Source organism: Nilaparvata lugens, chromosome 4, assembly GCF_014356525.2.
Source record: "Nilaparvata lugens isolate BPH chromosome 4, ASM1435652v1, whole genome shotgun sequence".
NCBI lineage: Eukaryota > Metazoa > Arthropoda > Insecta > Hemiptera > Delphacidae > Nilaparvata > Nilaparvata lugens.
The window spans coordinates 56,827,869-56,851,534 of NC_052507.1; the positions used below are offsets into that span (position 1 = coordinate 56,827,869).

At 33.8% G+C, this 23,666-nt stretch overlaps 1 protein-coding gene across 1 annotated transcript; it reads left to right on the forward strand.

The window, feature by feature from the left end:
* The first annotated feature begins 361 nt into the window (after positions 1 to 361).
* Positions 362 to 9,500, forward strand: LOC111054531 (turripeptide OL11-like). The gene is made up of 3 exons (XM_022341580.2): positions 362 to 740; positions 8,395 to 8,559; positions 9,049 to 9,500. The coding sequence occupies exons 1-3, from the start codon at positions 704 to 706 to the stop codon at positions 9,078 to 9,080; spliced, it is 234 nt and encodes a 77-aa protein (XP_022197272.2). The 5' UTR covers positions 362 to 703; the 3' UTR covers positions 9,081 to 9,500.
* Positions 9,501 to 23,666: the final 14,166 nt, after the last annotated feature.

A 23,666-nucleotide genomic window follows, 5' to 3' on the forward strand; every position in this document is an offset into this window, starting at 1 on the left:
AGTAAGGAGAAACACTAGAACAAGAAGAACAGAGAATAATAGTTTGTATTTGAGGAGAAAAATCGTTCTCTCCATCTTTCTCTCTCAGACATGAGAAAGAAAGATAATGTAAGAGGAAAATTATGCGATTCTAAAAGAAAAGAAGCAATAATTAACGTGAAAGAAGAAGGTGGTAAAATACGATAACAATCAAATTTATGAACCAATTAAGCTATTTCGAGTTTTAATGTATTTATCAAGTCGTTTAGGTTTGTGGAACCGTTCGAAAGGGAAATTAATAAGGCCTCTTCTGTTTCTATGACGTAAAAACTCATGTAATCATAAGTTTATTCTCCATATATTGATGATAGCCTACAATATTGTTGAAGTGATTTTTCAAAACATTACAGTGGTCTATAATATATCACATCCCTTGATATATTCTAATACGTGGCTCAGTTATATTTTTACTCATTCGTCACTCAGTTTCTTGTGATTACATTTTTTGGAGAAATTTGGTTTAACCTTCAAATAACATCATTAAGGAAAGTGAGAGAGATAATAATTGTAGGAGTGAAACAGAGAGAAAAATAATTTGTTTTTGAATGCTATAAATACCCACACCAATATTTGTCAGATTTGACAAATCACTTCAGACTCTGAAGTTGTGTTCTCGGATATTCAGCTTTTGAATCACCTTTGGGCCTCCAGCAATTCTAGAATCATGTACTTTTGTCGTTTCATTTGTATCTTCGCCTTATGTGAGTATTTTGAATATTCTTTTTTATTGAGTTGCATCTTGAACTATCAACAACTATCATTGCTTTTCGGCAATTTGAATTAAAAAGATTCCTTGTAAAACGCATCTATGCTGCTCATTCAACCAATGCGACGGTTTTAAGTGAATCTCACTTCTTGACTAATATGTGATGTTCATTGTTTGTATAAAGCATGTTGGAGACTACAATATTTCAAACAATTCTTCTGATTGAACTTAAAAAATTAGAAATGGAGGTTTAATAATGTTCTCTATTAATTCATCTTCCCATGTTCAGTTTCTGTTAGAATGAATAAGGATCCCGATCAATCCATCAGATTGATGAATGCATATTGGAAAATTCTAAGAATATGTATCTAGCCCACATGAATCTCACAGTTTCTCAATAAATATGCATCATAATTGATTGAATGACTTTATTTTCATCTGCATTGAGAGATATTACAGACAGTCGAATATAGTATCCAGATTCAATTTGATATGGTAGTCGATAGTTTCTGATATCATAAACTAGAAGTCAAACTCTGATAATATAAGATTCACAACCATGTAATAGGCTAATTTATTCATCATCCATTAATATTGTATGTCAATTCCTAATTAGGGAAAATCAATGATAATTATTTTGAATGATAAGTTTAAATCATTTTCTCACTGGAAAAGAATCACTTATAGTTTGAATAGTTTTAATATCACAATAAGTCACTTAGGGCCGGTTTATGAACTCCAGGTTATCTCTAGTCCAGGATGAATAACCAGTTTTTGCGCTGTGGTCTAAAAATGGGCTTTATGAGCTGGGGTCTGGCTGAGCCAAGGCGTAAAAAGCAATTATCGCAGGGATAAACCCAAGGATTAAAAGACCAACGACGGTTCAACCCGGGTCTAAAAGATAATTTCGGTGGGCTTATGAGTCAAAGTCCGAGCTTAAATCAGATAATATTGAACAAAAAATGATGTTTTTAGACATCAACTTAGACCTGCTAGAGAGCAGGTTTAAGTCCGGGATAAAGTCAATAACTCGTTATTGTTTCGTTTTTGACAAAAAAAATGTTATTTGAGGGATCGTATTTGAATTCTGAACAATCTCATTACCCTCAAAGCAATATTACTTTTTTCACTCATGTTTAACACAATATCATCAGAAAATGCGAAAAACAACTTGAAACAACCAAAATAATTTTCATGATACTCAGTATAAATTCATTATATATTTACTAGAGGCCCCCTGGATTGAAAAACTCTCTCATAAACTGTTATATTGATCTCTGAGATCCGCAACTTGTAATAATAAAGAGTTGGTGAGAAGTATCATGGAAATAGCTAAATACATCTTTCACAAGTATGATATTACGTACAGTAGTAGGATCCATGGGGATCCTATTCAAATTGAGAAAAAAAAATACTTTCTATCGCTTCAGAACATTTTTCCATCAGAAGGATCCAATTTCATTTCGAATCCAGCTTCATTTTGAATCAAACTTCATTTTTTCAAACAGGTAGGTGGTCATGAGGTACATGATTCCGATACAGAATTTCAAAGGAAAATTAATTGCGAAACCCGCACATCTAAATAGTTCCAAAGATCTCAATATTTGAAGATACTAATAAATTATACAAAAATTAAATGAATGAGGTATTCACCTCTATACATTGAATAATCAAGTGTAAAGCTGCGTTTACACCGGACGAGTTAATAACACGAGTTATCAACAAAAAGTTATTAACTTGACTGAATCGTCAAAAATTTATTTTGATAAAAGTAAATAACTCGTGTTTTCAACAGAAAATTCCTTGTTATCAACAAGATCATGTTATTAATGTAATAGACTTCAATATGATTTCATTTAACGAGAGTATTCATATGATATAACAGCCGGAATAAAAGGCAAAAAATTATCTACAAAATACTTGAAATTGAAGCAGGTGTGATCATTAACATAATGGTCTTCATCTGATCTAATGTAAACAAATAAAAATGTGTTTACACCAGAGTTGATAACAAACGTTTTTAACATTTATGTTAATAACATTCTCTTTTGGCTGCTGATGTTGTTATCAACAAAAGTTAATAACTTTGTTACGTGTTTCGTATGCAGCTGTAGTTATTAGGGAACAGCTGTAGTTGTGGGTGTGGGGTATGGATGCTGGGCGAGGAAGTTGCGGGGAAGATAGGAACCTGATATTATTAACAAAAGTTAATGCGATAAAAGAGGCTTTTGTTATTAACATTACACATTTCCTTTTATCTTTACCGACTCTCGATGGATAACATAAATCTTCAATTCAATTCAATTCAAATTTATTGATTCTCAAAAAAATATACAACACTTTCAAGACAAATATATATATATATATATATATATATATATATATATAATATATATATATATATAATATATATATATATATATATATATATATATATATATATATATTATATACAGGGTGTTTCAGAAGTAGTGTCGAGAATTTTAGGGTATTGTACCTGGATGCTAGGAGACTACAAATGTCATATTTGAAGTGACCAAAACTCAGCGGTTATCCTTATAGCTGCCATTTTGTTTTTTTCACTTAAAAATTTTATCTCAAGAACGAAATGTTGTATTGATCTGAAATTTGGCATGAATATTTATGCTATAAAGACTCAACTACAAAAAATAAAAAAAAATTTTTCGTTGAAATTTTTCAAAATGGCGGCCATTTTAAATTTTTGATGGCGAATATCTCGAAAACCGTCCATTTTACAGAAAATTTACAAGAGACAAAAAAGTTAGAAAATTTTTCACAATTCCAATGATACCAAATTTATTAAGATGGTCAAAGAATAACAGAGAAATTAATTTTTTCTTACTGCATGCATGACCACTTTTCACCATTTAAAGATCAATATTAATTTTTTTTATAATTTCATGAAAACCGTTCTTATTACAGAAATATACAAGAATAACTTTCCTCCAAATTTTATTTTACATTGAAAAATATTAATTTCACTCAAATCGGTTCACTGATACTAATGCAGCAATTGCTCAAAATGCCGTCCTTCAACTTGATTACACAGTCTGCACCTTTCAATCATGGACCGTCGAACTGCTATAAAAGCATTTTCATCATCTTGAATGGCACCTGCTGCAGCAACCACTCACCAACGGGCACAGTTTACTCTTGGCTCATAGTCGCGTTCAACCAATGAGTGAGCTTTTTGAAAGCGGAAGGGGTGAAGTCTTTCCTTGTTTAGTACACGCCACACAGAAGAAGCACTTTAATTGATTTGCTTTGCAACTGCTCTCGTACTCGTTCTAGGATTGAAATCGAATTTCTGCAATACTTCCTCTTCAAAAGCAACATTTCGAACTGCTCGAGGCCTACCAGCAATTACCCTGTTCCGTTCAAATGAACCAACTTCTCTCAGCCGATTGTGAGTTCTTGTGAACACCTTGTCGGAAGGGAGACGGCGGTTTGGAAATGCAGCTGCATACATTCTTCTTGCTTCGGTCGCATTGCCAAGAGCTGCTCCATACATGAAGTGAATATCGGTGTACTCCAGCGAACTAAATTCCATTACAATAATCAAATATTTGTGTAGAAGCAACGTAAGAAAATATTGAAACTGGAAATTTAAGATAGAAATAAGACCTAGGAAACGTGAGACTAAGAAATAGGAAGCACTACATCTGGTTCTTTACTTTTAATGAAACAACAATACTTTTACAAGACAAACATTATCATCTGAAAACCATTGTAAAATCATCTGTTTGCCCATATGGAGCCATACCGAGTTTCAAAGCTTCATATTAAATACATCTGGAATTAAAAAATTAATATTGATCTTTAAATGGTGAAAAGTGGTCATGCATGCAGTACGAAAAAAATTAATTTCTCTGTTATTCTTCGACCAATCTTGATAAATTAGGTATCATTGGAATCGTGAAAAGATTTGCTAACCTTTTTTGTCTCTTGTAAAGTTTCTGTAAAATAGACGGTTTTCGAGATATTCGCCATCAAAAATTTAAAATGGCCGCCATTTTGAAAAAATTCAACGAAAAATTTTTTTTTTATTTTTTATAGTTGAGTCTTTATAGCATAAATATTCATGCCAAATTTCAGATCAATACAACATTTCGTTCTTGAGATAAAAACTTTTAAGTGAAAAAACAAAATGGCAGCTATAAGGATAACCGCTGAGTTTTGGACACTTCAAATATGACATTTGTAGTCTCCTAGCATCCAGGTACAATACCCTAAAATTCTCGACACTACTTCTGAAACACCCTGTATATAAGAATCTACACCTTGTCAAATTGTAAACCTTTGCCCTTGGAGGATTACCTCTCATTATAGAGCGATGATATTGGTATTTATAAGAGCAGTCGCTAAATTCCCTCTTTTTGCGAATAAATTCACAAAAAATTAAGGCCGTCCGGCTCGCAAAATTACTGGGTTCAAACCTCAGCTCTAGCTCAGTGGTAGATACATGGATTTTACAAATGCAAGTAATCACCATAAGGTTCAGTGACCTGTGATTAATAGTTCTTACCGCTGCTTCTACGAAGTTCTTGAAGAATACCAGTAAGGAAATTAAAAGAATATTTGATGACTGATTATCAGTAACCATGTACCACTAGAAAATGATAAGGACCAACTATAGTTGTTTCTAGCTGATTCTTAAAACGCTCGTCGTGAGTACAGGTATTCACCAATATATCCTTCCAAAATTCCTTAGAACTTACAATGCCAGTTCTTGAAGCTCTCTGGATCCTTATATGATATAACTGGAACCTTATTAATATAATTTTTTAATATACTTGTCCTGGCCGATAAAATGAATATCATCAAAGGATGATAGATATTGAGTGCTCTGAATAAGATTAATATTACTTGATTCAACAATTTTAAGTGCTGCTGAATATCTATTGGTACCACAACAGCTCAAACTGTATATCACGAGATGAACTAGGATAAAATAAATTTCTATGATTTGTATGCTGACATAAAACACAAAATATATTCCCATAAAAATGTGTGTATAAAATATTCGATATATCTATAATTTTTCTTAAATGAATGTTTTCTAAAATCTGAATAATTATCACAGGTTTTGCCAATATTCACAATAGTGAGTTTCAAATTCATAAATATATTATATTTAATACTGATACTTAGACTTCCAGTCAATACAAAATTCTGCAAATAAAAACCTGTTTGGTCTATAGGTTTGATATACTATACTTTGTTCAATTAACAAAATTAATAATTGATAAGTTATCATTCAAACATGAGATCTCAGGGATTTATATGAATTCGGGCCGTGCGTGGAAGTAAGCTTCCTACATATATCAAATAAATTTATAAAATGTTCTTATGAACTATGTGATATTATCCAACACGTGGTGACTTTTTATTTAATTTAAGTCAATTTGAATAGCGCTTTTAATTAATTCCCCCACTATACGCAGAAAATCTAAAACGAGCTCGTTTGACTTATCACTCACTTAAATGAAGTTCTTGACGGTCTCGTGGATTGAATTAATTATTTCCAATAATTAATTAGGTAGGCTCCTTTCGTCTCTGCTGGGCTAGCGCGTGATCCAGATTCTTATAAGTTTCTTTCCGAATTAAAGATATATTTATGGGGAATAGTTACAAATTACAAACTCTTTGACAGCACTGAGTTCACAGATAATTTAACATTTAATACAAATATTTCACATTTAAAAGGTTTGGCTTAATAGTTTTAAAATTTAAAAAAGAGGAAGAAAGAACCCTAAAATCTATGTGCATCCTCTCAGGTCAAGATCTTAAGCCAGAAGGAAGAGGGTTTCAGAAAAATTTGTCTCTTCCAAGAATAATTCTGTAAGCTACTCTCTGATTGGTCTTCAATTTACTAAACTCAATACAAGTGGTCGGCTTGGAAACAGGGCTTCCTCGACTTTATAATAGAAAAAATTAAATAAAAAAAAGTTTTTATACAAATATATGGAGTGTTTATCTTAAATTGATTTCATAAATGAATCATAACATACGATTTTAATATATTTAGTTTTTTATATGAGTTTTGTATACTCTTGATTATCATGCTTTTTTAGATTATAATAAATATTTATACAGAAATAATGGTTGTTCGTATTTCTACACATCGACTTCCTTTAGTATACATAATATATCCTTTGTGAGTAAATTTTATATAATTCAACCTGTTATACTGGTTGATCGAATAATCAGCTGATTCGTTCAGCATTGATTCTAATAATTATCGATTTATTCAAGATCGACTAATTCTTTTCAAAATGTAAACAAATAATTCTAACCTCAATGTTCATGCACTTTTATTTTTTTTATAATCCGCCAATAATAAGTAAGCCGCTTTATAATTTTTTGATCTTACCAATGGGTTCTCATAGTTATTGAATCACAATTATACATGTTTTCTTATCGTTTTTGATAATGCTATTACTCCTAATTGCTAATAATACTTGATTTAAGTTGACTTATCCTTTGACTAGGTCTAACCTTCTTTCCATTTTATAGTTCTATTGAAATTCATTGGTTCATTTTAAAATATTTGGTGGTATTAAAGTACCACATGACAACCTGCAAAGAAACCCTGTGCGCAGGTGAGAGTTGCAATATAATTTTTTTTTAAAAATATTTAGCAAAAATGATCCAAAACAAATTTCTTGAAAAAAATACAGAATAAAAACTAGTACTTAATAAGAAAGAGGATACTAAAAATGAATGTTATCTTGTTAATAACAAGGAATTTTCTGTAAAAAACACAAGTTATTAACTTTTGTTAAGAAAAATTTTTGTCGATTCAGTCAAGTTGATAACTTTTTTATTTATTAACTCGTGTTATTAACTCCGGTTTAAACGCAGCTCAACATAATGTTATTGACTTTTGTAATTAACATCAGTTAATAACAGAAATGTTGAAAACTTGTGTTATCAACTCAGGTGTAAATGCAGCTTTAGTGAACACTAATAGGAGCTTCTACTCACAAATTCATCACTTGAGACAAAAATAAATTTTCATAGTATCTGCTATCAAAATTTGAAGCTTTTCAATAAGAATGTTGTGAGTTAACAGTGAAAGCTCAATCTTCTTCAATAACGATTAAACCTGAAAGATAAACGCTCTTATAAATCATTTTGTTCTCCCAATCTTGGAATTTGAAATGACCATTATGAATGACCATAAGGGGGTTATAAATCCATGGTTTTCCATCTAAAATCTACAATCCAATGTACAATACAATTATTGTATTCTAGGTACTTTGGTACAATCTAAACATCAGTTTGCTCGAAAAATCTGTTTTATTTCTGATTGACTGAATTGTTCATCTGATTCTAATCTTATTTAATGTGATTATTGATTATTTTGATGTTGATTATTTCGATATTGATTATTTTAAAGTCACCTCGCTTATATGGGCTACTTGATTCAAATAAAAACAATATAGAAATTTTTAGTACCTTCCTATTAAAAAGTTCAAAATATTTCAAAGTTTTCATGAAAGGGTACTAGAAGTTCTTATATTGTTTTTATTTGATTATTCCTATTTTGATGTGATTTGTGATTATTTGATTTTCCACAGTAAAAATAACGCTTCCTTCTTTTACAAACAATGTTCTCTTCGCAGTGCTGGTATGCGGCTTTGCAGCAGAAATCCCGACATCAAAGAAATCTGAATGTAAAAGCTTTTGCACACTGGAGTACTTGCCGATTTGCGCCACTGACGGGCACACAATGAGAACGTTTCCCAATGCTTGTACTTTGGCCATTGAGGAATGTAAACATCCAGGAAGTAAGAAATCTATTCAAAACTTTCGCATGAAATCAAATAACTACTACTCATCATACTTACAACCACTCATTCATTGTGTTCCATTTCAATAATTAACTTTTACTCCTCATCTAAAACTATTTTTACACATTTCGTGAGGTTATGATTATGGTGTCGCAGATGGCAGAGCTAATGGCAATTTCCTCTTGTTATTGGTCAAAAAAATAAGCTCTCAGGTCGTTTTCACACTTAACTGACGATACGATACGAAAGGACAGGGAGATCCCAGATTTGCTTATTAGTATGATGTTTCAAGAATCAACCAATCGGAGATCTTCCTGTCCATCCGTGTTGTGACGTATAGTCGAGGAATCGGTAAGTGTGAGAACTGCTAATATAATAGCATACTCCCACTTCAAACAGTAACTGCTAATATGATTTTTTATGTTGAGATTGATTTGTAGATTGATATATTATTGTTAATCACAGCAATGTTCTATATTTTTACAGAATGGAGAAAAGTGAAAAATGGAGCTTGCTGAGAAAATGCTGAAACTACTGGACAATGCCCTGTTATATCCTGGATGTTTCTTTTGGAGTAATGTTTTCGATAATCCTGCATATTCATTCGCTTGAGACATTCTAGAACCAATATAATCGAATGACTATCCAAGTTCCACGATATCACAAGATATACAGAGTTGTAGCTCTTCAAAATAACACAGAAGCTCATTCATTTCCTCAAAAATTATTATTGAGATGTCTCTCATACAGTCAGTGATATTCAAATTTGATAAAATGCAATAAAAACCAACGAATGTACTCATTATTATTCTTCTCATGGTATTTCAGCTAATGTGACAATCTAATTATTCAGCTACAATGAGACAATAAGACATTACAAGTACCTCTTTCACAGTGTTAACATAAACTTTATAAAATTTCAAGAAAACGTTAGTTTACACACGTCTCATCAATTTCACTTTTTCCCTTCTTCACTCTCTTCCTATTCTCCACCGCCTCCTCCACATCCTCCTTCACCTTTGTCGCACTCCCCCTACAAAACTTAAAAACAAAACTCGTCGTCCCGAATTGTTGACTCAAAAACTTCTCACTTTTCAGTTTTTTTTCTTTCTTTTCTTCTTCTTTGTTCTCGCATCACTAGTGAGTGAACATCAAGCTGCTACTTCATCTTCAGTGCAAGCAATAATTTATCATGAAAAACTCATTAAAACTTTTCTCTTACCCCGGAAGCTGCAGGCATCGATGCAAATATTCAAAACAGGCAGAAATTAGTTGAACTTTGGGGGAAGCAGTTTGAAGACAGTGTCCATTTAAACTCGGCTCAGTAGTGGAGAAGTTCTCACTGATAATTCCCATGCTATATTGGATTTGTCAGGCTATTTGGATTCAATTAAGTATTCAGTATTTTTCAGGATTAGTATTTTTCAGTGCATAACACCATAAGCTGCACAGCTCGAAATTAACAGATTCAACTGGATAAGTAATGTTGAACAAATGTAACAATATTCATTGTTCCAATTATGAATGATGAGGATTATGCTGATTATCATAAGAAGTCAGCCTGTTATGAAAATTTATTTCGCTGCTTTGCTTTTCTGCATTGTGTTTTGTCGACGTTGTAAGTATGTGCAGAGAAGGCACACTACTAGGAAAATCAACGATTTTCCTGGAGCATCAGCCTGGTTCACGACCTTGTAAGGCAAGGAATTTGTGTTCGATTGATTATCAATCAAGCCTTATTTGGTTAGGAATTTGGGAAATTGCTGTCACTTGGTGGGAGAATGTAGGCCTATCTTAAATTGTAGTTGTACTGTTCCTTTCCATTGGCGGAAATTCTGATGGATATTTTCAAGAAAATAGTAACTCCCAATCATAGTTGACTTTGGTTAAGTTGCTTTAGTCGAGAATCTAGTATGGCCGATCACAGCTGTCCTCGACAAGGCGAGCGTACAGTGGCTTCACATTGAGTCTGTCCACTGTTGAAAGTAGTACAAAATGTCTCAGTATTTTGTGTTAATCATAGCTTTTATGCCAGCTTTAGGCTTGGTAGTATTTGGCTTTGGGACCTTCAGTTCTAATAGCATATTTTAGTTTTTCCGCCTTAGTGAATGCTTTAATTAAGAAGAGAGGATATTTGTCGCCTTACGATGGATAGTAACCTCTAATAACCGCTACTAAAGGTGCGTCATAGATCATATAATATAATTTAGGAAATTATTATCGATGAAAGCTTCCATCAGAGTATTACATTTATTGTGATATGAGTAAATTAATTGAGAATAGTCCTTTTGATTCTCTTGTAATGGAAGATGGTACCATAATATTGTAATTCAAACTGATAGATAATGGAAGAAAATGAACGGTATGCTCTTGTAGAGATGAAGATTACCTATTAGAAGGAATCAAGATATTTTTGTTTGATATTATTTCTGAAGAGAAAGCTCTCAACTTAAATACAAATGACTGTATTTCATGATGTTTGTAATACGGTACATTATTATGAATTCTATTAGTAATTTTATTATTGTATTTTGGTAATTTTGATTAGGAAGGAGACACCTATCATAATTATTCAGCTACAATGAGACAATAAGACATTACAAGTACCTCTTTCACAGTGTTAACATAAACTTAATAAAATTTCAAGAAAACGTTAGTTTACACACGTCTCATCAATTTCACTTTTTCCCTTCTTCACTCTCTTCCTATTCTCCACCGCCTCCTCCACATCCTCCTTCTCCTTTGTCGCACTCCCCCTACAAAACTTAAAAACAAAACTCGTCGTCCCGAATTGTTGACTCAAAAACTTCTCACTTTTCAGTTTTTTTCTTTCTTTTCTTCTTCTTTGTTCTCGCATCACTAGTGAGTGAACATCAAGCTGCTACTTCATCTTCAGTGCAAGCAATAATTTATCATGAAAAACTCATTAAAACTTTTCTCTTACCCCGGAAGCTGCAGGCATCGATGCAAATATTCAAAACAGGCAGAAATTAGTTGAACTTTGGGGGAAGCAGTTTGAAGACAGTGTCCATTTAAACTCGGCTCAGAAGTGGAGAAGTTCTCACTGATAATTCCCATGCTATATTGGATTTGTCAGGCTACTTGGATTCAATTAAGTATTCAGTATTTTTTAGGATTAGTATTTTTCAGTGAATAACACCATAAGCTGCACAGCTCGAAATTAACAGATTCAACTGAATAAGTAATGTTGAACAAATGTAACAATATTCATTGTTCCAATTATGAATGATGAGGATTATGCTGATTGTCATAAGAAGTCAGCCTGTTATGAAAATTTATTTCGCTGCTTTTCTTTTCTGCATTGTGTTTTGTCGACGTTGTAAGTATGTGCAGAGAAGGCACACTACTAGGAAAATCAACGATTTTCCTGGAGCATCAGCCTGGTTCACGACCTTGTAAGGCAAGGAATTTGTGTTCGATTGATTATCAATCAAGCCTTATTTGGTTAGGAATTTGGGAAATTGCTGTCACTTGGTGGGAGAATGTAGGCCTATCTTAAATTGTAGTTGTACTGTTCCTTTCCATTGGCAGAAATTCTGATGGATATTTTCAAGAAAATAGTAACTCCCAATCATAGTTGACTTTGGTTAAGTTGCTTTAGTCGAGAATCTAGTATGGCCGATCACAGCTGTCCTCGACAAGGCGAGCGTACAGTGACTTCACATTGAGTCTGTCCACTGTTGAAAGTAGTACGAAATGTCTCAGTATTTTGTGTTAATCATAGCTTTTATGCCAGCTCTAGGCTTGGTAGTATTTGGCTTTGGGACCTTCAGTTCTAATAGCATATTTTAGTTTTTCCGCCTTAGTGAATGCTTTAATTAAGAAGAGAGGATATTTGTCGCCTTACGATGGATAGTAACCTCTAATAACCGCTACTAAAGGTGCGTCATAGATCATATAATATAATTTAGGAAATTATTATCGATGAAAGCTTCCATCAAAGTATTACATTTATTGTGATATGAGTAAATTAATTGAGAATAGTCCTTTTGATTCTCTTGTAATGGAAGATGATACCATAATATTGTAATTCAAACTGATAGATAATGGAAGAAAATGAACGGTATGCTCTTGTAGAGATGTAGAGTACCTATTAGAAGGAATCAAGATATTTTTGTTTGATATTATTTCTGAAGAGGAAGCTCTCAAATTCAAATGACTGTATTTCATGATGTTTGTAATACGGTACATTATTATGAATTCTATTAGTAATTTTATTATTGTATTTTGGTAATTTTGATTAGGAAGGAGACACCTATCATAATAATTCAAACAGACTGAATAAACTAAGAACAATACTCGAAAGTCCTAGTTATGGAAAGCTATTCATTAAACTAGTGAATTAAAGTATTGTTTTATGTACTCACCTCTTTGTATAAAGGGCATGACCCTGATTACAAATAAATTATTTTCTATTACATCAAGATATTGATATTGGGATATTATGATATAACTGGATTTAAGTTAATTTTCATTATCCCAGTCTTTTTTTATTCTAACAGCGGTCAATGTATGGGTCCATGAATGGAATGTCTGGTGAACTTGTAGTCCAGTCAAATGGTCGTTTTTCAGGGACCCGCCCCGAAAGAATTTTTCTCGACGGTTCTATATGTATTTTGGGGCGCTGAATTCGAATATGGAATTTACTGACACGCCAGAGGGTGGCTTTACCTCCAAAACCCACCAAACCCCTCAAAATTTCGGACTTTTTTCAATTTTCCCATTTTATCTCGTGAACCTTCAGTTTCTCAAGAAAATTTATTCCCGACAAAATTGAAGAGAATAAGATTCCCAATAAATTGAGTGGTCACGCAGGATTCTACCATTTTTGATTCAGGAACTACGAATTTTCTAAAAAGGGGTATTTTTAAGGTGTGTGTGTGTGTGTGTGGTGTGTGTGTGTGTGTGTGTGTGTGTGGTGTGTGTGTGTGTGTGTGTGTGTGTGGTGTGTGTGTGTTGTGTGTGTGTGTGTGTGGTGTGTGTGTGTGTTGTGGTGTGTGTGTGTGTGGTGTGTGTGTGTGTTGTGTGTGTGTGGTGTGTGTGTGTGTGTGGTGGTGTGTGTGTGTGGTGTGGTGTGTGTGTGTGTGTGTGGTGTGTGTGTGTGTGTGTGTGTGTGTGTGTGTGTGTGTGTGTGGTGTGTGTGTGTGGTGTGTGTGTGTGTGTGTGTGTGTGTGTGGTGTGTGTGGTGTGTGTGTGTGTGTGTGTGTGTGTATCATGTATGCTATTTCCTTGCTCATCAACAATTAGTTTTAGTGGTTCTTTTTTTCAATCCTATCAACGCGTCAATTGTTTTCAACGTCTTTCCAATGTTTCCCTGGCTTTCTCCAAACAATTTTGAATAATAATATTGTTTTTTTTCTCTCAGTATATTAGGTAAGTTATTTTTGAATGTATTGTATATTTGTTTTGATTCGTCATTATTAGGTTGTTTGATTACATTCTTATGTAACTCATTTCTTAAGTTTATTTGCTTGATCAGATAATACTATTTATCCATCGCGACCCAAATTTCTATGTCAAGTTATTTTTCACAAGAAGACTTTCTTGTGAATCTTTGATAGCGCTTTACAAAATGTCAATGAAATTCTCCCATCCTCATCAACCGATTCTGCTGGTATTTCTCTATTACAATCAATCGACGATGAAATATTATTCAACTTTTCATAATTGATTAGGTTTATTTTATTATTATCTGTATCTGCTTCATCGTTGGATCTCTTCAATCCTTCAACTTGATTTGAAGGTACTGTGATTGTACTGTGATCAGTTATATCTACTAATCTATTATAGTTATATCTATCTATCTATAGTTATATCTATTACAGTTATATCTATTATAGTAAATGTAGTATTTCTGGGGTTAGATTAATTTCATTCAGTTTTGTTCTATTTTTGGCGGATTTTAAGTAGAGATGATCTTTCCAAGAGTTAGAAAATCGGAGTTGGTATATTATTCTGTTATATTGTACAGATCAAGAAAAAGGAGGATGTTCTAATGAAATCTAGTATGAATGATTCACATGTTTCATGTCTGAATGATATATTCAGATTTATTTGTATGATGATTCATGTCTTCATAGACCATTGATATCCAAACTATTTAGCACCCTCAATTTCACTGTCGAAAGATTCACATTGTACTGTCGCCATTCCGTATCAATTTTATCAATACCGGGTAATTTTGATTCAATCAATGCTCACAGTATAGAGAGAATCTTACAATAATTATAGACAAGCTATAAAATGAGGTATTTTCAATTCCTATTCAATCAATGTTGACTGTTTAAAGAGTAACAGAAAACGTCATTTCGATTCGAATAATCACAACTCATTATTTTGAAGCAATTTGTGACGCTGCATGTGCTCTGAACAGGATTGGCCCAATAATTGCGAATAGTATGTAATTCGAGTTACTAGCCGATTAAATATTCATTAGTGATTCAACGCCTCACTTCCGTGCATCCATTCATTATTCATCATTCATTCATCTATCATCGTCATCCATGATAAAATCGTTGTAATTGAAATTCGAGTGACTGTGTGTGAATATGAATGCATGGAATTCGATCGAGTCGGTTGTATTGTCAAATCTGGCGATTGGTGTTCTACTTCCATGAATAGGCCTCCTGTGAATGAAGTTGGGAAGAGAATTGTAAGAAAAACCACAACATTGAAGCAGGCCCATGTCTATACATGTCTATTAATTATTGTGTCGATAATTATTATATGCAATTATTTAGATTATTCAGTAATAGATTATTATTTCAAGATTTAACTAATCATTCAGCGCAAGATTCAGTGGTTCGAAACCCACCTTATACTGTAGGTCCATTCACTTCTCATCATCATCCGACTCATTACCCACGCACAAGCCTGGAGATTATGTGGACATTATCCTCAGCAAAATAAAATTGATATTTCAGACCTGCTGAATACTTAAAACACCTGAATAAAGTACCTACAGCTCTAGGTGTCTTCCGAGTCACCGAGTAGATATAAGTCACATAGGCAGCTGTTAATAATGTTGGCTTCAAGCAATCTCACTACACTCTATTCAACTACCGAGATAGGCAAGATATAATATATCTTTGTAATATATCTTTATATTATAAACTACCTAAACGTATAAGACAGAGAAACGTGTTCAAATTCGAAAGTCATAACAATTGGGGCCATTTGCAAAGTCCAAAGCTTATAAATCTGAATCTAATCAGCTGGTGGCTTGAACCTAAGGGCCGGTTCTCGAGCTCGGAATTTAGCTATGTTCTAGACTTTCAACAGCTGGAGTCAGAAAATTGGCTTTCCGAAACGGGGCGTAGTCGCAGTCCACGTTTAAAAATTAAATTTCGAACTACTAGAAAATCGAACACAAAATAAAATAAATAGAAAATAGTGTAAAGTTTCAGGTATTTTTGATTATTCAGAAATGTACCATCTTGTCAAGGAAAAACGTTTCCAATTATAGAAATGAGAAAATAAAGATTATCATAAAACCTGCGACTACGCTCCGTTTCAGAAAGCCAATTTTCTGACTCCAACTGTTTAAAGTTAAGAACTTAGCCAAATCTCGAGCTCGGAAACCGGTCCTTAATGAGTCACGTTACGTCTAATGAGACTTGATATGGATTTATTAATCCTGTTCAGAATAAAATTTGGTTTAAGCTGCAAACGGCACATTATAACAAGATTTTTTTTCAGAGGGTGATGCTAACATTAGATCCAGGCCTGTGCATGAGTAATGGGCCAACATCCATCCTTATGATTATGATAATCATTGATAAAAATGTTTTTTCGAGGATGATGCCCACATCTAGGATTGAGCGTCGGTAATAAACGGATGTTTGTGAGAAATGAGTGGACCTACAGCTTAAGGTAGGCTCTGAACCACTAGGAAGTAGGGATGGGTATCGAAAGACAAAACATCGATGTTTTGAACATCGATGTTTTTTTCATCCTAACATCGATAAGTGAAAACCATCGAACAGTAAACATCGATGCTTTTGAACATCGATGTTTTTAAACATCGTTTATCGCCCTACGTTTTTATGGATGATACTATTAGTCCAGTCAATATAGACATAAAAAAGGGGTGTGCTTGCAATTTATACTGTAGTTCTGATTTTTAATATATTATTTGGGTACATAAGAGAAGTCCAGAACCAATTTCTTCATGCAAGATTTCCTTGTGCTAGATACAGGATAGCCCAAAAACCTCGTATTTTCGGCTCATTTTCCAGTTTTCAGCTATTTCTGCCAAATCTCTCCCAGATTATAAAATTCTGAAAAAATGAGATCACTCGGAACTCTCTATCTCCAATGAGTACTTATTAAAATTATTACATGATCTTGAAATGTACAATAGAATTCCCTATTTCATCTGCTGTAAACAATTCATGAAAAAATATGTTCTTAAAGTGAGATTTGATTGTTGAAAAAAATCCGGAAATTGTAGATATTTTTCTCATATTTACGGTTTTGGCAGTTCTATGATAGCGAAAAGTGATTCAAAATGGATTTTAGGCAACTGAGCTCGTAGAGGATGAATTTATCTACAATTTGTAATCAATCGTAAGTTTCTATGATGTATCAGACTCGTTTAAGAACCTCTTGATCAACAGTAAAATTACGAAAAAAATGTAAAAACTGAAATCGCAATTTTTAAAATCTTAACTTCCAAATTGTTTTGGAATCGAAAGTATTATTTATTGAAGTGGGTAGAGGGGGACAATTTTCACATTCTCACTAGATTTGGAAATTTTATCAGAAGTATTTCACAAGACATGCAACTTTGAATATAGAAATTGGTCATTTTTTGTGTATTGGAATATGGGTTTAAGTACACTCAAAAATAAATTTTCCATTTTTCGACCGAATTGGACTTATTATGCATGATTTTGAACCGCCGTGACGAGCCGAGAAGGATGAAGTGTAGTACGATGAAATCTGAGCATTGTGTCAAAAGTTATGTGTATGAAATTTTGATCCTTGAGGTGTCCTTAAGCGCGCCTCTCCACTAGGAAATACTGAAATGAAGTGTATCTTACGGGTGATTCTCATAGAACATAATCTAAAGAACTTATGTCGTTGTGCAAAATATCAATGTGAGGACAATGTAGTTGGTGATGATGCTTGAAGCTGAAAATTAGGTGTTTTTCACAATACAAGGAGCATTGTTGTCTGGTGTACCTGGAGTATGAGATAGAGCGCTCTACCTGATCTCAGATCAAAAAGAGCTTCTAAAGTGACTACAATTTTATCTGGAGCTATTGTTCCAATATTTTAACAGTTACTAACTGGAATCACAGCAATTTTGGACTTGTGGTATTCAAGTAACAGTCTTTCGAATAATTGAAGTCAGGTTGTGATTAGAAAGATACATCAACTCTAGTTCACAAGATTTGTCATCTTCATGGTCTACTCTGAAACCTCTCGGGATATCCTCGAGGATTCGGTCTTGAAATTTTACCCTAAGCTAATTCCAGCAATCATTGATACTCATATTGTATTCATTCAATAGATTTTTTAGGAATCATCTATCGTACACCTGATAGTTTTTTTAGGAAATGAAAATGGATTAAGTTTTTTTCTATGGATATCTGCACTCCTTACAATACGAGGACCTCTCTTCCAGAGCAAGATTGATTACTGTTAAACACATGTTGAGGAAATAATTGTAGTAAGAAAAAACTCTTCCATCCTACGAAACGAAGAATCCGACCTCTTATTCAATTCTAAATAACTAACTATCTAACCTTGACACGGACCACAGAAGTAATGTAAATCTTCAAGAGTATCCAACAGTCTCACATAAAAATACAGAGAGCCTGATTGAAAAATAAAAAAATCAATATGCAGGAAATCAAAACCTATGCGAGATCTTTCACAAGAGTGATCTATATTCACGAAAAACACTAAATAGAATATTACACTAAAAATATGATAAAGATAATGATTATAATTCTGTTACTTTTGCTTATTGCTCTCAAGATAATCCCCCCTCTTCAAACAAAAAAAAAACTTGTATCAAATTAAAAAATTAGAATTGTTTTTAATTTTTAGTTGGGAAAAACATCGGATGACCGATGTCTAGGTAAAACCATCGATAAGTGAAAAACATCGAACAATGAACATCGATGTTAAAAACATCGATGTTTGATGTTGAAACATCGATGTTTTTAAACATCGATGTATCGATACCCATCCCTACTAGGAAGCGATTTTCTATAGCAGGCGCATAAAGCCCAACTTAGCTTATCGATAGCTTATCAGCGCGACCATAAAAACAATCGCTTCCAGTGACTCAAACCACTAGCTATTGATTGGAAATTTAACAAATATTTTTTGTATTTAAAAAAACGTAGAAGGCGTGTACTTCCTTATGTTACAGTATACAATATACATGCCTCTCGTAATCGATTAACACTCAAGTTAAACCACTTCCATTCAAGTGGAATGATTGAGGTTTTCTATCTTGAAGAGAGTTTGCTTTTCTCTGGAGATGAACGCAATATTTGATTGATTATCCACGTAATAGATATTGGATATGGAATATTTCTATAACTAATGTTATGTTATTGGTGTGATCATTAACAGTAGGATTCTGCGATAAGAGTTTCTCTCTGGATTAAGTATGATGAGCCTATAATGACTTTGGAGTTACATCATTAGTCATTGAAAATACTTTAGTTTGAAATATTAGTCTCTCTTGAATCGTCTATCATCTTAACATTATTTCCAACGATGTCTCTGATGCCTGAGACGAGGAAGAGGAGTAGAAGGATTGGGTGGGAAAGAGAAAGTCACCACAAATGGATAAAAATCCATCATTTTAATGGAGAAGCTAACGCCCTCTGGTTGTGATTGGTATTGGTGTTGAAGGTATGATATAGGAGATACTACTGGGAATGAATGTTGGGGAGTGGAAAAATTGAGAAAGGGGACTGAGGAGAATATGAGAATGAATGAGGAAAGAGAAATAACAATAATGAGGATTAGAGATACGGTTAGGAGTATAACTGTTGTAGTGGAACGATGAAAAGACGTAGAAAGGAGAAAAATGGAGATTGGGAAGAAACTGGAGAGAAATATGTGGGGGAAGTTTCCCCCGGGAAGGGGGAAGGAGAAGACGAACTTGAAGAAGAAGGAGATGAGAAGCAGAGATCATGATGATCGTGTAATTTGGAGAGAAAATAGATTATTGTTTTCAAAGCAAAATAATGGAGACATGAGGAAGATGGAGGAGGAAAAGAACGAGAAGGAGAAGCAGGATAAGAAGGAGAAGGATGAGAAGAGGAAAAAAGGAAGAAGGGGGAGAAGGAGAAGTGGAAGAGCAAGAAAAAGAAAAAGAAGAAGAAGAAGAAGAAGGAGAAGAAGAAGAAGAGAAGAAGAAGAAGAAGAAGAAGAAGATTAACAACAACAACGACAAGAACAAGAGGAGCAATGAGGAGAATAAGAAGAATATGAGGCAGAGGGTGAGAGGGAAAATGACGCTTGCATTACAGATGTTGGAAAATATGAACAAGGATAAAAGGAGCACATCAAATGTAGTGAAGAAAATAGCCAAAGCTCAGAAACGACGGTGTACAAAAAGAGGAATCAGAGTGGAAAGGCGGCAAAAGAACGGCGGAGGTAAATGTTGAGAAGGAAGACTGAAATGATAGGGCAAACTGGAATCAAATGGTGGCCCTTATTTTCAGAAACGTTCTTCTGTCAAAACCAGCCGTTGGATGAAATAAAATAATGAACATCAGCATTTGTGATGGGTGTCTTGAAAATGGCGCATCTGCATCATTTCAACGAGTGCAATAATTTATAAACGAGAATAATTTCGAAATTATACAAATCGACTCCCGGCCTGAAAGACAGAAAAGATTGTCAAATAGCAAAATTCCAAGGTACTGACTCATTTTTTATGATAATTCATACTATCCTGCAAATGATTAAACTCGACAGGTTTGGTGTCCCACGTCTATAAATTCCATGATGATATAATATTAATACGTTGTTTGTTATCCATCTTGTTTTCACTATTATTATTACTGTCGTATCTCATAAAACTTGAAAGTGAAAAAACACTCACATTCTTTGATTTGGCGACGTCCGTTTCGTGCTGGCTTATCCGCTTTGGCTTGAAAATGTGCAATACCAGCACGAAACGGACGTCGTCACATCAAAAAATGTGAGTGTTTTTTCACTTAAAAGTTTTTTGAAATACGTGTCCGTGGCGACGCCTTTTCACACTCCTCTCCGTCGGGCGCCTCCCTCACCACGGACACACCTTCTCCTCCTCATGTTGTGAGTTATTCCATACCACAACCAATAGAATTTGAGCTAGGAGTAGAATATTGATTGTAGAATTATGATTGGAGAATATTTACAAATAGAGTTAATATAATTATATAAAATAGTATATTATATATATATTGTATAATTATTCATTATAATTGAACTGGAATTGTTGTAGAATATTTATTGAAGGAATATAATAATATTATTAGTTGAACTGGAATTATTCAGTTTACTTCAATAGACTCACACTTATCGACTCATGATGTCATGTAGTTCAATGATATAATTGATTACATGTGAATTACCAATATTGAAATTATTGCTGTGTCATATACGAGATCTTAGTGAACTGGAATTGATAATGGTGTATCAACCCAAACCATCTCACTTTTTTAATAATAAATGGATCATAGAATCAATCATAATCATTATTATAAGCATACCGTACTTAGAAGAAATAGATTAAGACAACTCAAAGTCGTTTAGATTAACTACATGGATGTCATATAGAATTTAGTTTCACATAGTTACATTTTGATTGGAGATGAAGTTGCTGACATAACTTTTTCTTGACTAAGATTTTTCTAAATCATTCCTTTCCAGTGTTTACAATCTCTATACTGTAAATCATTCTCACAAATTCCTTTCATTCTCCTAGTGGGCTGAATAATAATTCGCACAGCTAGAACTGCCAGTCAACTACAGTCTGAGTGAGAATAATTCAAAATTCCATTTTGCGTAACCTGAACGCTGAAGCAGTCTAGTTGCGAAAATTTAATCCAACGTTGTTGTGAAAAATTTGAATATATTCAAATTTGCGGCGCCTTCGCCGTAGGAAAGCAGAGGAAAATTTCGGAGAGACGCGAAGGAAAAGAATAAGAAGAATGAGAGAGTGGCAAAGAGAAAATAAGAGGGAAAACAAGTTCTGAAGTAGTCAAGAGAGAAACTGAAGGTGTACTTGACTGAAATCTCACCTCATTCTATTTTACAGTACCCACCTACCATTTCATGGAAGCGAGCTGATTCTCAACGAGTTTCTATTTTCTGACAAGTTTTGTATATGAGAATGAATAATGAAAAGTGATACAGGGGAGGAAGGAGTAGCATTTTCAAAGCATGATAATAGAGACATGAGAAAAATAAAGAAGAAGAAGACAAAAAAGAGAATGGAAAGAGAGAGAAAACTGGGAAAAAGTAGAAAAATGTGAAAACTCACTGTAAGCAGAGTATTGGGCTGAATTGTTTATCATGTGTAGGGCCTTCGCACTGTTTGCAAATTAAATGGTCTGCACTCTTCCTGTTATTCTTCTCCACTATTTTCCCTCCATCTCATACTTTTTTGTCTCCTAACTATATTTTCGCCTCTTTGCATGAATTCTCCAGGGTTCTAATATAAACCAACAGGTATGAATCAAGCTAGATAGCTGAGTCGTTTTCATATTGATTCAACTTCAGCCTGTTGAGTAGTTGTTCGAAATTAATTAGGAAAGTGAAAAATAAGGTTTTGATGGACTCAATGTTACTCCACTGATGACATGCTTATACTGTACATAGATAGATGTCAACTCAAAAACTGTAGACACAATCTTCTCTCAATATCAACTGTATAAATAAGATTATGTAACAATGACAATCATTGGTAAATAACAAATCGACAATGGTTCAATTGTGTGATCCTTTTCTCCCCAACTCACTTGATAATGTCTCCTTCCTTTGTCTATACTTCCTGGACCTTAATAACCTTCTTCTATTCTTTCAATATCTATACTCAATACCATACTCTCAACTGAATTAGGACGGGAACACTTCTCGATTGCAGTGCTGGTTGCACAAAAGCCGTTTAAATTTCAATCGTGATTAATTTCTTCAGAACCAATCAGAGAAACCGTCTTATCAAAAAGGCCTTCTCTGATTGGTTCTCGTGAAATAATTAATCACGGTTAAAATGTAACTGGTTTTTGTGCAACCAAGCCTCAGTCTTGCATTTAATCAATGCGGTCCCAGTGAGATTCACTTTAAAAACTGTCAGCATTCCTTAATGATAAAGTTATTAATTTGCATTGAACAGAAGCTGACAGTTGCAAGTGGATCTTGCTATAGTAGTTTGGTGGCTGTAGCATCTGCTGTTTCGAGCCTAAGCTGTTGTAATCTTTATTTTAATTAAGTTTTTCAAAAAGTTAAATTGGCTCGGCTGCAGCAGGTTATTACTCACGATAGCAGCGGGACCACAACACAAACACTGAGTGCGTAAGCTCCTTTGCGAAGAAGGTGCGTTAAATAGGAGAGAAGAGAGATTAAGAGGGAAGAACAAAGGGCAAGAGCGAGATAGATGGACAGAGAAAGAGTCAGTGATAAAGGCGGTAGGCGTAAAATGCTCAATTGCCCGTAACGTGAGAAATGAGTAATTTGCTTAATCTTGTGTAGCATTATGTGTGGACGTTAAGCTATTGTTTATAATAGGCCTTCTTTCAGAAAAGGGTTATTTTATGGTTCCCACTCCGACCATATTATGACCCTTAGTTTTTCAAGAATGAAACTGCTTCGTGTTGCATATTAATAGAACAAGACACATGAATTGTAATTTAGAGTGACCAAGGGGTTCAACTTGTTTTAACTTTTGAAGGTTTTGAAAGTTATAAACATTAGAAGTATCCATCGCATCATAAACCTCATAGACCTAAGCTTTGGGGGCAGAAACCTTGGGTTGAAGTATCCGAAAGGTTTCATTTCTAAAGAAGTTTTATTTCTTACACCTAACCGATTCAAGAAGATTATTTAAAAAAAAAATGCTCATC